The sequence below is a fragment of the Osmerus mordax genome, chromosome 11, assembly GCF_038355195.1.
Source record: "Osmerus mordax isolate fOsmMor3 chromosome 11, fOsmMor3.pri, whole genome shotgun sequence".
Classification (NCBI taxonomy): Eukaryota; Metazoa; Chordata; class Actinopteri; order Osmeriformes; family Osmeridae; genus Osmerus; species Osmerus mordax.
Genome location: NC_090060.1, coordinates 14,244,366 through 14,262,619, shown reverse-complemented (window position 1 = coordinate 14,262,619; position 18,254 = coordinate 14,244,366). Strand labels below are relative to the sequence as shown.

At 40.3% G+C, this 18,254-nt stretch overlaps 1 protein-coding gene across 1 annotated transcript in view; it reads left to right on the top strand.

Moving 5' to 3' along the window:
• cadm1b (cell adhesion molecule 1b) overlaps nt 1-10,028 on the top strand; it is a 69,152-nt gene extending 59,124 nt beyond the window's left edge. The window contains exons 9-10 of the mRNA XM_067246575.1: nt 9,398-9,526; nt 9,910-10,028. Coding sequence (XP_067102676.1) covers nt 9,398-9,526; nt 9,910-10,028 — 248 coding nt within the window. The remainder of the gene's footprint in view (nt 1-9,397; nt 9,527-9,909) is intronic.
• The last annotated feature ends 8,226 nt before the right edge of the window (nt 10,029-18,254 follow it).

Below are 18,254 nucleotides of genomic sequence, written 5' to 3'. Positions count from 1 at the left end.
TTGGCACCTTGTCTACACACAACTCTATATTCCTAATACAGTGCAAGATGTTTACCACCTCCTAAATATATCTCTGGTGTTAACAGAGAAAGCTTTCGTTTTTCGGGCTCTATAATGAGACACAGGAGATTAGTAAAAGGTGCTAATAACTGTGTAATTATGTCTGAGATTCCTCCTGTTATTCTAAGGATTAAATGCCAGACAAAAGCAGGTTTTTCCTACTCAAGAGAATAGTTTTCCCAGCTTAATCAGGGCAGCTATATTAGCTTAATGAGTTTGTATTTATGAACATATGTACATGTAAGCTGCACTGCCTAATGAGTGTCAGCCTAGCAGGGACATTACAAGACAGCCTTTTCCAACAAAGTTTAAATATACAACTTCCGTTTGACATATTAAACCCAGTTATTTTATATGTGTTGTTAGCGTTTAGGGGTAATATGAAGACCAAGTTTCCAGTAGACGACAGTTCAATTGCGGCTTAGGATACTTCTTAACCTTCGTACTGAACACAGGACTATTATTAGAAGCCAGCCTTGATACAGTATGGAGTTTGCCTTTTAATGGTTCTTAATGATGTTGTTAATGTTGTAGGCATGTGGTTCATGAACCGTCTGCTTCTGAGGAAATCGGAGCATGATGTGGCCCACCACTGAATCAAGTTTTTCCAGCTCGTATTTGTTCCGGAGGTGCTACTGTGTGACCTTTACTCAGTGCACAACCCAAGGCTGGTGCCAAGCCAGGGTTAGAGAGGGGAAAGAGGGATGTGATAGTGGAAGTCTATGGCCAGAAGGAGGGGCTCAGTAACTTTCTCCACAGCCTCCATGTCGGGGGTTCCTCAGTGGGCTGTGAGCACAGGGTCCTTGGCTGGTGTCAGGTGTTAGTCGGCCACAAAAGAGTCTCACCATGGTCCTGGTATAAAAGGGTGTGGGTGCTATAACTCACACATACTGGCTGTTGGCAGGGGAACAAAGCTGTCCTTTGCTCAGTGGTTTGAACTGATGTTGACTGTTTGACCTAGAGCTTGCCGACACAGCCATGAAGTCAAAGATTCAAGCAGCCATCTGGCATGGGTAGCCACCGGAGCTAGTGCTAGCTAGTACGACTGAAACACTTGTCATTGTTGATCTTTTTAATATGATAGGATGTTGTGAAGTCATACATCTTGATAAACAGTATGTAAAATATATATATACAGATGTTTTATTTATTTGTTGTGAGGAATTATGTTTGGAACTTAAACAGGAATTAATTAACCCTGAGGTTGTGTCCACTTCTCTGAGTCAATAGTTTTATGGAGTTTCTTGCTCTCAGGAGTAGACTGATTTCATACAGTAAGCAAAACAATGGCATGTGAATGGGGTGTTGTGAAGCGAATCCACATAGAATCCTATGAAATAGTTAACCAGCAGAAAAGGAAGAAACAATGACAAAAAAGAGCAGAAAACCAACTTGTTCAGGTTACTGGTTGCCAGCTTTATTTAAACAGGCATAGCTGAACAATTACAGTCACATTGTTTCAATTTGTGGGTGGAATTTTTCATATCAAACTCTTCACCAATACAAATGCTTCCTGAAAATATGGCACCTCCAAATACATTCATATTTCAGCCTTCATAATGTTGAGGCCAGAGTCATCCAGCCTGGAAATTGCCTGTGGAGAATTCTTGTTTGCCAGTTTATTACATGTGCCACATCCCATTCAGGCTTCTGTGAAAACCCTCTCCTCTGAATGCCCAATTTCCTCTCCCAGAATCTGACATTTCAGCTATCAGGTCTTCGGTCACCAGGAAAGACAACTCCCAAATATTGTTAGCAAAGAATCTGTACCCAATAGCCCCCCCCCCCCCCCCCCCCCCCCACACACACACACACACACACACACACACACACACACACAACCATCACTATCACACCCCATCCCTTCTCATCCTTCCTACCCCAGCAGCGACATTATGCTGTCCTTGATGTTTTATCATTAGTTTGAAAGTGGGTGATCTCCCACTGAGGTCTTTTGATGGAGCACAGACAGTAAAGGCACGGAGACAGCCAGCCAATTTCTCCCGCTGTGTCTCCCTCCCAGCAGGGGTTTCTCTATCTCTCCTAGCGCCAGAGTCGGCCATGTTCCTGTGGTGGAGACGCTTTCAAACCTCTTAGGTTCAGTACATACCTGGCTCCTATTTTGTCATTCTCATTATTTTGTTTGCGGGTTTGTGAAAGGCCTAATCATTACTCCTTAGGCGTCTGCGGCAGGCCTGGGTCTCTGGTAGAACAGCAAGGGGGAGCGGGATGGTCTGATGTCCTGAGTTGACTTGATTACTGGAGGAAATCAAGTTATACTGTATGTCCATATCAGATTTCATTTTCTCTTAATGAAATATTCATGAAAAATGTTGGCTGCGGTGTAACAGTTCAGTCATCTCAGTTAAGTCATGTCTGTTTGGCACATCTTCTATATTTCACCGACAGGATGGCGGTGTTAGAGGTCTGACTTGGTGCCGACTTGGTGTAATTTTCCAAATTCACCCTGTTACCTTCAGGAATAGATGATGTAGAAAGCAACATCCTCTTACTAAAATACCCCCTATTATTTTCCTACTACCACACAAACTCTAACTCATTATTTGTAATTACGTAAGGAAGACTGCTTTCCTGTTCTGTCACTAACGCCACATCAGTGACCTCTGTCACTTCCTCTACTTTCTATATTTCTTATACATGTCTTTATTTTTTATTTTTCCATCCAGATTCTCCCACTTCTATCCCCACACCTACCACCATCAACCCAGACTACACCCAAGGTATTGTATCTGTCTTCACTGTCACTCTCACCCCTCTACTATGGGTGTGTGTGTGTGTGCGTGTGTGTGTGTGTGTGTGTGTGACAGAGTGTGCCTTTGTCTGTATGTATGCACAGTCGAGCAGTACAATGAGAGAGAGATTCGGTGAGGATTGGCAAGAAAAAATCCAGAGAGAAAGAGCAAAGGAGAGAGTGAGAGAGAGGGAGAGGTAAAGAGAAGGAGAAGGAGTGAAAGGCCGAGAGAGGCTGCAGGCGGCCAGTTTAAATCAGATAGTCATGCTGATCGGTGCCATCCTGCATGGACAGCGCTGCACTGTCACTGACACCTGTCACACCTCTCCCCTGCCACATGTTTGATCGGGGGAAACGGAAGCGACTTTTGGATGCCCTGCTATCTTATCAGCATCTCCAGCTATATCTCCTACCTACCTGTGCCGACCATACAATGCCCTTTACATCTTTCCACCAATGACAGTCACCTCACGTCTGTGTGGGGCTCCAAACATCAATAACAACTATTTTCTCTGAACCGTACTGTATGAGAAGGATGGAAATCGGTTTGTATACAAAAGAAGCTGCAGGATCCTGTTCTTGAGAAAAGTTCTTATCTACATTGTGTCTTAATAAATGTTTCATTCTTTAGAAAGAAGAATGTTACATTTTATAATAGCCATCCTTCAAACTGTTTTGTAAACAAGTCCAGTATAAGAGTCAGATTTACATAGTGATATACTATACTACCCACTATGAACTGCAAGTGCTACTAGTCCGAGCTGAGGCTTGTCACCTAGAGAAATTATCCTCAAACAAAGAGTATAATTTAAACTTTTTCATCATAGATGAAATAGTAAATGTTAATAAATATTTAATACACATTTTTATTCAAAATTGTTACCAGGCTGCAGTGTTAGTATTTTTCAGATATATACACATACATAAAAAAATAAGAATTCTGAGAAGGTGGTTTACAAAAACTGAAATTTGTGTCCCAATTTGACCATTATGATGTCCTAGTTTTTACTTTCTTCAAGTGCTCACACAGAAAGACCAAACGTTACGGCTGCCAAATGCAAGCATCACAGAGAAAGTGGTTGGCCCACTTAGGAGATAATATATTTCTGATGAGCTGGCAATGAAAGAAATAGATTGGGAGAGAAGGGTTGGTGCTTTAAACATCTCTTGAAGCCTAATGTTGGGCAGGAGCTCTTGGCTGTTCAGGGAGGTGACATTTACAGTAATTGTGACAGAATGTGGCATTTATACAGCATAAAAGCAATCTAAATAGACTTGCCCAGTTCACCAGTAGCAGCACTGACAGATGTACTAATCATTTGTTCTCTGGTTCTTCATTTGGGAATACTGTTTGCCAGCTAAATGTAATCCTCCTCATTTATTTGTGCATCAGTATGACTACTGCACTGTGCAAGCAGGCTGGTCTCATAGAAACCTGGTGTAATCTTATCTAGCTCCTTCTCTAAAGAAGCTTTACAGATTTGGCTTTGATCTTCTGTGTAGGTCAGAGAACCCTGGTGGCCAGGGAACATATTTGGGGCCACTATAGTTTACGTACCTGAGACAGGCCAGCCCAGGACATCCTCAGGGAGAAGGACTGAGGGGTACAGTAGAGGCTCTTTGATATATCCCAATAGAGAACTAATCAGAACCCTTTCATGCCCCTGATAGAGAGCTGCAGTGGCCATTTTGTGTGCGTGAGTGGACGGAATAGGGAGGAGAGTGTCATCAGCTGCACAATCAGAACTACAAAGCGGGTGGCGGGAACATGAAGCAGCTCCAGCCGTCGTTTTAGGTTATTTTAGGTCGGTTATTTTGAATATTGGACCCCCAGGATGACAGTGTCCTCTTTCAAAGAACTTCCTGGATCAATGACTGGTTTGTGTGTGGACTGTTGAAGATTGCACTCACATTTCCCTGTGGACAGTCTTCTGTATACTGATAAAGTAATGATCAAATTAGCAATAGGATCTTTGGATCTTTTCACTGACTCAGCTACTTGTATCACATTCAGATACAATTAGAACAACAATTCCCATTTTTATAGATTACATTTTCTTTTGAAGACTATGGCTTATCTAATAATTTTCTCCCATAGTGCCTCCCAGTGCAATCCTGAGGTCTTTTCGAGGGCTATTATCCCAATGAAGGAGTCCGCATGACTCTCGGCCTGCCATCATCATCCACACAAGCAGGAGGCTCTCCATGCGGTCCTCTCACATCCCTCTCAGATGTGAAGGGAAATATTCGATGGGATTTCCAAACCTGTTGTTAACACATTGCCTTCTATTTGTGTGGCTCATCGTTAATGTAGAACGCAGCTTTTCATTTCCACAGTGTTATGTTTTCACACCCTACTACTATTTTTCCCTTTTTTCATGAGTGCTTTATATTTTTTCTCGCTTGGTGTAGCCTAGCAACAGGGCTTAAGGCAGTGGTTCAAGGCCTATATGGTTTTGTGTTAGAGGACAAAATGCCACAGTAAAGCAAAATAAATAAATAAAATAATATGAGTTAGGCTTTTACATCTTTACTACCCAGCTACCCAAAAACGATTATTGTTGTTGTTGTAGATGAGGAAGCAGATAGGAAGAAACAAACTGCTTCTGTCAGAGTTCACACTGTCAAGCTTTTCTATTTTCCACACAAAAGATATAAATCTAGCATTACACTATCAAGAGATGTGATTCACTCTTCATCTATCAAAAACATTTATTTCATGTGTTTAAAAACTCTGACCTTGATTCAGTACCTTCCTCCAGGCTTCATAATGTACCAACAATAACTTGGCGCAAAGTTATTATACAATGCACGATGAGGTAGTACTGTAGAGGTTTAAAATCATCTGTATTGAGCATTCAAAAAATATTCACACGTTTTCCAGAAACAAGGTTATGAACATATTGTAGGCTGACAGAGTCTGAGAAGGGTTCACACATTTAACACTGATGTTTCACTGTTGCAGAGATGGCAAGTAACAAAGTGCAAATACTGTACTTTGCTAATGTACTGTAGTTGATTTTTCTGGTATCAGTACTTTACTTCTCTATTTATTTTTCTGACTACTTTTCACTTTCACTCCTTCAATGTTTTACACAAATATCTGTACTTTCTACTTCTTACATTTTCAAGCCAGGCATTTTAGTTTTAATCTGACACACTAAAACAGGTAGTAGTAATGGTTACTTTTTACTTAAGTATATCTAGGAGCCCATACTTCTTTACTTTAATTTGAATGAAAAAGTGTAGTCAGTAATTCAAGTCTTTTTAAACATGAGTATCTGTACTTTTACGTAAGTGAAGGATGTGTGTACTTTTGCCATCTCTGCCACTAAGTGTTGACAAAGTGCCAAGTGCTAATATTCACTGTATCACACTTTAGGGAATCTAACAGATTTGATGCAAACACTTAATATTGTAGCATTTGAGAACATAAACATGCCTTAATTTAGCAATGTTACAGTCCAAAGAACTTCTGTTCACATTAAGATGAAACATATATGTTTTCAAGGACAGGATAAACGACAACAACAACATCATTATTTACTGTTTAATTAGTCCCGGAAGAGTAGAATAATTTCTCACTCAAGAGAATTGAGAATCAACATAGCTATTTTCCATGGTCTCATCCTAGTCTGTTGTCTACATGTGTGGTGTACATACCTACTGCTCCAGTATCCATGTTGAGAGCAGAAGGAAGTTTTCTTTTTCCATTTTCTCTCCCGCCTTTGGTTTTTGCCTTGACCTCAGACAGAATAACACGTTAGAAGAAGAAGGGTTTGCACAGTTTTCCTTCACTTCCACACTGCTCTTTTGTGTGTGGAGAATTTTAAAAGATTTCAAAAAAACAGCACGGCTAAAGTTCACGAACAACTCTCCATTCACCGTTTTTTATTTGTCGTTTTTTCCACTCTTACAACACTATCACTTCTATCAAATGTCAGGCTTGAGTTGTTTGTCTTCCCCTTTTTGTTCAGTTGGATAAGGAACTTGATATTGCTATTGTAGGCTAGATAACAGTAGCATTGGGGTTGGGACGTGGACAATACAATTCCTTCTGCTGTATTTTCTTCAGCCGGGTAAAAGATGCTAAGATGACCCGTTTTTTTGGTACAATAATAAAAAAAAAAATGCTAGAATAGATTCCATGTATCACATTTCTAAAACAAACATTGAATAGAAAACTGACCCCAAATGTATCGTACTGTAGATGAATTACTATTGACAATTTTAGGAAATGAACTGGGCCTGCCATGTAATATCAGCCTGGACTTAAGTTATTTTACGATTATATAGATTGTGGTTTTACTCTGTCTATGCAGGAGAGTCATTCCTGTGATTACAGCCATGTAATTACATCCGTAAATCAGACAGTGTTTGTATGTGCCCTCACCACAGTTTGTTCCAGTATGACTAATGAAATGTAAAAAGATCGATATTCGATGTAATCAGACACTAGACAGACACACGCAGTCAGTCAGGAAGCCTGTTGAGCTTCACTGTCAGTGACCCGCAGTGTAATTCATAATTCCAGTGCATAAAGAATGTGGCCCTGCCGTCCAGTGGAAAAGACTCCAATGCTGCACCGACATGGACATCAGCAACAAATCCAGTTTATTTGCCCATAAATTCCTGTCGAGGTGCACTTCCTGTCCCAGCCGAGGTGGAAGGGGGGTCAGTGGTCCCCAAGCAACAAGCGGGACCTCATAGAAAGAGACACTGGACTGCACATTCATCATTGAATAAAATCTAAAGCTATATTTTATACTGTACACTGGTGGAAGCCATGTGGGGTGAATGATATTCCTTATCTAAGAGGCTGATATTTTGATTGATTGCAAGCAAAGAAACATGAAAAGGAAATTATGTAACATGCCATTTGCCAACCTCTTGCCCTCTTAAAGGTGCCTTATGCCCTTTGGATATTATGACCTCATGCTGATATTCTTTGATTCTTTTTAAACACCCTCAATACAGGCACACACGTGTTGAAATAAACTATTCCCTCAGAGTGCTGGAATGGCAGCCTCCCTCCTCACTGGTTCCTGGAGTTGTCAAATGGAAAACAGCGGGGGTGATGTGAAGGTAGCCATGGCTGGGTGAAGTGATGGGTGTAGGGGGTGGGGGGGGGGGGGGGGGAGTGTGGTAACAGTGGAGGTAACAGTGGAGGGTGTTAAGAATAGGGGAGGGGGTGAGGTAATGATGGGGGGGAGGTGGTGAGGGGAAGTTTGGAGAAGCGGGAATGAGGTGAGGACAGAGGAGGCAGGGTGATGTAACAGCGGAGAGCGGTGATGGCGGAGGAGAGGGGGAGGGGGGCAAAGTAATGAGGGGGTTGAGGGAGGCGGTGTGACAGGCCCCCTCTGCACAGTGCATTTAGCAGTTTTATGTTCATCACCGTGGAGCGTGGCTCGCCCCCCTTTTCTCCCTCTGCTGCGTTCTCCCACACAGGCGTGGTAAGAGACAGACTGGGCCTGAGACGCAGCAGCCGGCAGCAGAGAGACATGGCTCAAGCCCACTGTATGGGCTGTATGGGCCCTGGCATAGCTCTCCTTGTTCAACGCACAGTAAAGTAGATCTGGACACTCAATCACGAGTTTGACTGCATCATCTACAGTGTACAATACTAGTGCTACTGTAGTAGGCACACGTTTTAAATAATATAGCAAAGTAGCAGCTGTCAAATTACTATTATTAATTCATGGAGGTGTCAAAAGCAATTTACATTATTATCGATGTTCTCACACCGTTACAGGATTCTATTCTAGTAGAATGTTTTTAGTTTACTGTATGATACTCTGGGGTACAGTATCCCTCAGAATCCTTCCCGGTATTCCATCATTTCCCACGGAACACAGATCCTCTCACTTAAAACTCTAGGAGAAATTGAAAAATGAAAAGTCTTTGAATTGTGTCTTGCTCCCTTATGGGACACAGTAAATCTGGATAAGTGGTGGAAGACTTTGCCATTTCTGACTTGTGAGCAGGGTGTATTTCACAGTGAGGGGACATGTAGCTTAGATTGATCCCCAGGATTCTGTCTATGCCTGATGATTGAGTTCCATAACTTCCAGCTACCGCTTCTTAAATCTGAGTAGATTTTACACTTCTCTGAACTTTCTCTGTTTAAACGGTGGAACTGGTCTAGTATATCATTGTAATGTACATTGGGCTGGAACTGTGTGACATTTAGCAAAGCCACTTTTTTGACAGACTGCATTCTATTTTTATGCATTTAGAACTTCAACATGCAGGAGTGTCACTGTGTGGGAGTTTGATCATATATTTCAGTGGAATTGTAACAGGAAAAAACACATTTGCACGCAATTACTTTGTGTAAATTCCATGTAATTAAACATAGAGTGAGTGTTGTTGTGAGTCACATACTGTATACCGCTGTATAGAATCTGAACCCTCTGACTACTGACTTACAGTTTGAGTAGAACCTTCTCTACTATCAACTATTTATAACGACAATGCTTTGCAGTTATGTCAGACAAATGTACAAACAGTGTACAGGAGGCAACTGGATGGAAGACTAATTGTGATTCTTTGGATGAATGTGTAAATAGCTGTCTGTGTCTCCAGACTCCAGAGCAGGTGAGGGGACACAACAGAAACTGGACCATGCTGTCATTGGAGGGGTGGTTGCCGTGGTGATGTTTGCCATCCTCTGTGCACTCATTGTCTTGGGACGATACTTTGCCAGACACAAAGGTAAAAGCTTGGTTCAGACTGTCAGTGGTTCAATACACCAGCGTTACAACCACAATTCGATAATAGCACATTCATGGATAAAACAAAGTACAACAATAACCCGTATGTACACCTGTTCCTTGCCGCCTGACTGGAATTTTCCAAATCCATGTGTAATGTTGTTATTTGTATATATTTTATATTTTATTGTATATTTTATTTAAATTCTAAATCCACTTAGTATTGCTATTTTATGTACCCTTAGTATAGTTAGACCTCATATAATTGTATTTTTTAAAGATTCCTATATGTTTAATGTATGCACCTTCCTGCCAAAGCAAATTCCTTGTCTGTGCAAACTTTCATGGCGATTAAAACCCATTCTGATTCTGATTTGAATGCAGGCACCTACTTCACGCACGAAGCCAAAGGCGCTGATGACGCGGCGGACGCCGACACGGCCATCATCAACGCTGAGGGGGGCCACAACAACACAGACGAGAAGAAGGAGTACTACATCTAAACTGAACAGACCGGGGAGGGGGGGGAATCACGGGGGGCGGGAGGTCCTGTAGGAGCACTATATTTAACTGAGTAGGCCTGAGGGTGTGTGTGGAGGGGGGGAGGCGGGGGGATCACGGGGGGGGGGGATAAAAGCATGTGGCGTTTGCGAGAAAGAGGTAGAGACTAAAGGGAGAGAGAAAAAGGCAGAAGAAGAGTGGAGGTCTTGAGGAGGCAGAATTGGAGGGTCTTGTCGGGGTCTCCTGCCCCTCCCCTCCCAAACCACGGGGGCCTGTTCTGTACAGTTCAGTTATTTTACAGACAATTTTGTGCCTTGTTCAATTTTTTTTTCCTTTATGTTTGTTTTCTTATCCCCTAAGCATATCATCTGTGTCCAAGTCCTCCAGCATATCCCTTCTCTGAAGATGGCTTTTGGAGAACACTGAATGACAGTGGTATTTGTCTTTGGTGTCCTGTAGCTCATAGCTTGTGCTCCAGGTTCTCAGAAGTGGACGTGTCTCTCTCTCTCTACATGCTCTGTGCTACAGTATTATAGTGTGTCATGTAAACACAGGCTGCATTATTGTGAAAGGTTTACAGTATGTCTTGTTGAATATATCTCCTGATTCTAGCCCACATACTAGAACTACACTTTGTGCTTGTGTTGTTGATCTAAATTGCTTTCATACAGTACCCATCAATATATTTTATGGTCAACCAATGAACAAATATAATACTTACAGTAAACGCATACTGTACACGTGGGCCAATGTAATCTGCTATTGTATTTTCAGTACTGCTTTTCCAACACTTTTAAACTATTTATTTGTGACCAATTGCCCCATCATCAAAGAAAAGGGAACAACTTACACATTGTGTAGACTTAAAATAACAATTTAAGTAAGTAACATAGATAGCACATTTCTGTTTTGTTCTGGATAAATATCCTAAATGATGGAGGAAGGGAGAAATCAGTATTATGAGATAATGACATTGTCCTCATTGTTGATGTAAATTATATCAGGAAGAGCTTTAGACTGGCCATTTGGTTAACCAAATTCAATGCCCTTGATATTGAGATTCCTATTGTATTTTACATTAGTTATAGAGAAACAGTGTTCTTACAAGACTGAACAAAGTACAATAGTATCAAGATATGTAATCCAACTGCCTAAACAACTTGTCTTTGTAAATAGGCTTGGCAAACAAAATGTAACACTATATACATTTCTACAGTGGAAGGCATTATTTCTCAATCAAAAATGTTTTTGCTTTTAATTTGTGTTTAAGCTTCAGATAAACATGCATAGGGAATACAGTTTTAAAGTTAATGGAGCTATTAAACAGACAGATAATGTAGACAACCCAACATTATCTAAAGATGTACAAGGACAGCCACTGCCTTAAACTGTATACTTTTTTGCTCTTGACTATATTGTTATTTTAAAGAAAAAAAAACTGCCTTTTTATTTTGAGGCCATCGTATGGTGTTGGTGTCATAATTGTATATCTTAGTACATGAATCTCTAAAATGTGTAACTTAAATAGGAATGACCTGGCTGGTTATATGGATTCACAACCACTGCAACACATCATGTAACTCTTTTAATATTGAAAACTGGAACAAGAAACTGTTGGCTTGGAAATTGATAGAAATAGTCCTTCAGTGTCTACCTGATTGATATGGTAACTACTGTTGACATATTTTCAATGAGGCCAAGTATGTGACTTTAATTTATTTGCTTTGTTTATTTGGTTGTTTTAAGTTATGTTGTTGTGTTCAAGGCTCAATTATTTTAAACTGTATTCAAATTCTCCTATACAACATATTCTGATTGGCTGATTGCTATATATGAGCTGTATCATCAAGAAACGTTATCCAAAAAGCTCTTTTTTCTGGTGTTTCAGAATGGATTGCTGGAATAATTATAATGATATTAAACGTTTGTTTTACAGTACGATTTTATATATACAGTACATGTTTTCACTCTCTCAGGTTCATGAGTGTTGATCAGTGTTTTGCATCTCAGGTAGAATGCAAATGAAAGGCCCTCGTTGATACAGCCCACAATTATAAAAAGTTTAAAAGAAAATTGAGATGTAACATTTTCTTCTCAGTTGTACATGTTTATGTGTTCTTAATATACGGTGCACAGTTAAATGTTGAATATCATTTTGTATAGGTCTAGTTCACAAAGAAAGATACCTAGATTTGTTAATCAGATATGAATGTGTACAGTCAGTGTCCACAAAATCACAGTGTATTTATTCATTAGACTTTACTTCATGATGTAGTAACCAGCATCACTTCTGACAGCAGGCAATGATGACTAAATCTAAAATCCATTCAATCTTATACTGAATGTCCTGTTCATATATAAGGGATGATGCTTGAGTCAGTAATTTTTCAAATCAGTTTTTCAAAGTATGACTGATTAATTAATTTGGCAGTGAAGTTTTATGAATCACCTGCAACCTGTACAGTGTGTCTGTCTGGAAAACATGTTTGATGCCTGGGAATTCTGGTTATTCATTGGCCCAGTTGTTTTGAAGTCAAATGACAGTAAGTCTCTCTGTACCTGGGCAACATTTCTTGTGTCGTGAAGAAAGATTTCCTCATGGTCCCATACATATTTTGTATTGGTTCATAAAACATTTTTACAAAAGAGATCAGAAGAGTACTTGTCTTAATAAAAAGATGTTAATGTTCAAACTGTTGTATGTTCTTGACCACATTTTGCTATCTTATCATATTTGCCACCTTTAGTAAAGACACTGGGTTGTAAACACCTCTTGGGATGTAATGATTACTGTCTTTTTTCCCCAAGTTTTCAGCCCTGCTGTGAATGAAACTTAATCTCACCCTTCCAAATAGCTTCGTTTCTACTCAATTCGATCTCTTTGTAACATCTTTATAGTGTCTGTGCAGTATTTGTTCTCTACAGAGTTTTGACTCTAACTTGAATTGGAATGGATCTGAGGGCCCCAGTTCCACATGCTACAAAGCAGGACATTTTGATGCAGCACAATGTGCAAAAACCATGTGACATAACATGCCACCATATTATGGTGATGGGGCAGTGAGTGATGAAGCCACTTATCATGGCCCTGCCCCTTCTGCCTTTTACAGAGCTGGTGTCCGTTCGGGTATCTACAATAATAGGGTATGTGGATGTTAACATTGATTTGACAAATTGACAGACATTTTCAAGAACAAGACCTCATTTATAACCATGGCCCATCGTCATTCTGTCACCACAGCCATGTTCCATTATTTTAAGTGATCCCAGTTAAAGGTCAGTGGTGTTATTCATGTTCTGAAATGTTTAAACAGGACTTTTATCTTGGAGATTATGAAAATATAATACACCTTCTCAGTAAAATGTCTTTTTAAGTCATCAGTTCTCACTAGTGTACATAGACGTACTAACACATTCTTAACACCTCAGCTGTGTGTGTGTGTGTATGGGTGAAGGCCTACACTGTTCTGTGATGTTTCAGTTAAATGATGTTAATTCTATTTAAATGATCCATTTTAATTTGAAATGCCATGTTTAAGTGTAATTAGCACAGTGGGCAAATTGAGAGTGAATGAGTGTCGGGGCATGGCTTGTTTAGTTGAGTAATTGATTGATTAAGATTGATGGCATGTATCACTTGGCTTGGCAAGGTCTAATTAATGCTGGATATAAATAGATGGGTGTGAGTCAACAAGTTCAATCTTCACTGTTGGTGTCTTTAACAGCAGTGCCACAGAACACACATAATCAAAGACACAAACTTTGCTTAAGACCCTTGTTCCAAATTATACATTCATACTACAGAACAGTAAAACAACTTGTGCATACTGTATGCGCAATTACAGGGAATACTATAAATAAGAGTGTATGTTTGGGAAAGGGAGAGAGGGGGGGGTGCAGATGCAGTAACATGCAGAGGATTATTTTGAGAAAAAATCTTCTAAAAATGGCCATTAAAAAAACATGTTAATCCAAACCTTGTCGCAGGTATTATACCTTCGTCAAGCTTGCCATTTAATTTCAAACTTCAACTTTTAAGATTCACATGTAGATATAGAAGATGGCCCTTATAATGACAAACACTAGGATCCTTTTTGATAAGCATTTCACACTATCTCCCCCTCCTACGAAGATGAGAGATGTGGGTTAATTAAAACATAGCCAAGCCCTGCTAATCCTGAACTAGAGTGACAGAGTGGAGTCTTGTGTTTGTGAGGTGATTAAGTCTAAGCCTGAAAGATGCTGCGTACAGCACTAACGGATTGATGTTTAGAGACGTGTTTACCTCAGAGAAATGTGCTTGCCGCACTGTTAAGTTTCATTCTTGATAATGCATAAAAAAGCACAAAACAACTCCTTATATAAAGTACATCTCTGTAAAATAAGAATAATGTTCCTGAACCATCTGAAAATGTTCCTCTTAGACTGAGCCTTTAGAATCTGGCATGGTTTTTTGAACTAAATCTCAAGGTGACTTTGAAGATTGGGTAAAACTGGATTCACCTTTGTGCTCCTGCTAATGCTTTCTTAAGAACTAAAAATCCCAAAGTAAAATGCTGTTAAGTCCTGTGCAACTTTCTTTACACACTTAGATATTTGCCAAGTCTCATCTCCTTTGTCTTCGGTGGCATTGTTTCTGTCATTTGTTGCCAGAACTATTAACTTTTATTTTGCACTCACCTCCATTGTTTCAATTACCATGGGATGTATGAAAGGACATTTGGGTCGTTTTGTCTGGAGAAGGTACTTAGCACATGTGACTTTATAGGTTTACAGTAGCTGCTTACCTGCTGTGTCCTGATCTCCCATGTCTAAAGGCACGATGAGTTTAATTTCAACACGAAAGGACAGGTGGAATGAGTAGCCATCACAGAGAACCGAAATCATCTGCTATCACAGGGCAATCAGTTAACAATAGCATGAAAGTCTGAGGCGAGCTGCATATTTGAAGTTAGAAGTACTCTGCTATCTCTCCTGGCAGATTACCAATAGCCCTGTCCATCAGTAAAACTAGTGATGTGAATCGAAGAAGTAGGAATGAAAGAAAAGAAAATGTCACCTATCAAAGGGAACCAAAAGATCCATTCAACCAAGGCAGGAGGGCCAGAGTTACCTCTTTTTCAAGAAGTAGTTCATCAATTCAGCGTGACATCCCTGTCTTTACAACAAAAACATTTCTTTGTCATTGAATACATTACTGACGTTGTCACTTGCATTTCATATGTTAAATAATTACAGCAAATCCTCATCTTGTCCATCCAGCTGTGGCAAAAGGGAGCAATAATTGCTCTTCATGTTGTTTACTTCCTTATTTGTGTTTCTATTTGTTATACCCGATTGAAGGAAGTGTCAATCAGCTTATTATAATCAAACATCCCAAGCTCCTTTGAAGAATGGAAGAATGGAAAATAAACGGAAATCCGATCAAATTATTCAAATGGAAATAACGAGGGTTTACATTTACATTTAGTCATTTAGCAGACGCTCTTATCCAGAGCGACTCACAGTAAGTACAGGGACATTCCCCCGAGGCAAGTAGGGTGAAGTGTCTTGCCCAAGGACACAACGTCAGTTGGCTTGACTGGGAATCGAACTGGCAACCTTCGGATTACTAGCCCGATTCCCTCACCGCTCAGCCACCTGACTCACCTAGTAGGATCACAAGGTATCGTATATCTCAGTCTTCATGTTACTTCTCAAGCACAGGTCAGTTGAATGTCCTGTTTCCACTTCTGCATCAGGATCACTGGCTTGTTACTGACCTAACCATAAAGATGTGATTCCCCACAGTGAGACCTCATTTTACAGCCATCAAGTGTAAATGCAGTGATAGAATGAACTTCCACAACTTCACTTCAGGGACTACACTGGGATCCAGTGAATGTTTGCCTGATAGTGAGTCAGAGATTACATTTGTTTTGGTCTTTCATTTTATAGGGAACAAGTGACTCAAGCACTTAACCTTTGTGGATCAGACATAAATGTTAAGAGATCCTGGGGGAGGCGTAAAACAAACATTAATTATAGGTGAAACCTTTTAAGCCACCTCTCCATTTTTTTAAAACCCAACACCAGCGAACACCAAATCATTGGGGCCATAGCCAAGTACTTAGACTGCAGTCACAGGTGGCTAATGAATCTCAAAGTAATTAATTACCCTTTGATCCAACGTAATTTCTATTTATTTATTTTGTTGTTTCTATGACAACGATGTGTCACCTAAAGGTTAAGAGCAGTGCTGACCATGGACAGTAACCGTGAAACCTATGATGGTCATTGTCGTGTAGTTCTGAAGAGCACACATTCAAATATCAAAATAGAAGGAAAAAAAACATTTCATTCGAGAAGGTTCTAGTGTAATAGGTCCTTACTGTTTAAGGGCTGATATTCAGTGAAGAGGTTTCTTTGTAAATCAGGTTTAATCATTCCATCTTTTAACAACCTAGCCTTGTTTCTCTCCTCCCGCCCACCCTCACCTCCACACACTCTACACCCGGGGAGAGAGCAGATGATTGCCTCTTGTAAAACCAAGGTCGCTTCTTGAAAGGATGACAGACATTATTTCCGGTTCCTCTGTCCACGATCAAAACTCCTATTTCCCACCTCAAGCAAATGCTGTAGAAGGTTGGTCTTCACTAGCTAAATCACATAGCCTTTATTGTTGGTCAAGTGATTGCCAGATGGGCATTGAGTTTTATAGCTTAATAGAAGAAGAAAAAAGCCCCATACAGTAACTCAGTAGAAGAAAATTGTCAAAGACAATAGACAATCGGATACAATACAAATTCACTAGTCCTCCCAATTCTCTTCAAGGCCAAGACAGCGTGTCTATAAGCTGGAGTCTCTTCTAGAGCAGAACAGGATGCTGAGCCACTAATCAGTTGTCTGTCCTAGACAACAGTCAGAGCCATGGGACAAACATTACAGATCACCTGGCCGCTGAACGGGTCCTACTGCCTGGCACCTTCTGTCGCTACCAAGCAGGCACAGCCTGGCAACAAAATTCTTACAACGCAGCACATTTCTGCATCTGGAAAGGGCCAGCTGCTCCGGAATAATCCTCCAGGTAGGTGAGACTTCCTACCCTTTAAGGTTTTCTTTTCTTTTCTCATCCTTTTATTTCAGCCAAAGCCTCTACCTTTTTCTTCAATGGGAAACTTGGGGGGGAGAAAAAAAGGACAATTCAACATGAATGAAGCAATTTTCTCCCCATTTAATTTGTCCCCTCTGAAAAGTGAGACTTTAACCTCAACCTGAAAGGTAGCATGTCCCAAATGCATCACAGTGTCCAAAGGGCAGATGGCTGTCTGGCAGAGGCCACAATTCCCCTCCAGAAAAACTGAATAATAAATGCATATCTTGATCTGATCCAGCACCTTCAATACAGAAAAAGATTGCTCTTGTTGCAAAACACTTTGCTAAAAGCCCTTCTCTTTCTCAGGTCCAGTCTCCCATAAATAATTTGCCTTCAACCTTCACATGCATAAAAATTGCAACTTGTTGGTTATGAGAGAGAACAGTGAAGGCACGCCTTGAATGTCAATGGGGCGATGAATAAACAATGGCTGGCTGCTCCGGGAGCGATACTTAGCTGACAGGAGACATTTCTCCAGCCCGTCAAGTCCCTGTAATTGTTTCTGCCAGAGTGCAAGGCTCCCAGTCAGCTGTGAATGGAGGCCAATCAGATGGAGACATCTTTACATAATTTTCCAACATTCTCAATATACGGACGAAAGTTATTGGTTGCTGGGGGAGTTCCATAGCCAGCTTATTTGTAATAGGATGACAGTGGATGCTGAACAGGGACATAAGAAATGTCCCACAATGCACCCTGACATGACTGAAGTGTGTTTCTTCTGATTCCGAGTCAGCAGAAAATTTATATTTGGATATTCTGACTGCTTTGTGTATGTCATCACAAAAACACTATAGCATCTGTATACATCATCGGATATAATAAGAAGTCCTTTGATACCTTAAATTGTTGTTTTGTTGCTGAAAAAACATGATTGACCATTTCCCTGTGATACTACAGTGCCCTCCACTGGTCACTATTAACAGGACTATGGGTGTCACTTTGAAGTGACGTCTTTGTTCAGATCTCCAAGACTTTAAAAGCAAATCGAGAAAAAATAAGATACATAAATAACAACTGCCTGTTATAGGATAAGATTTTATTTTCCAATCCCCTAAAAAATATAAAGTAACATTAAAATGTCTTAGCAGTA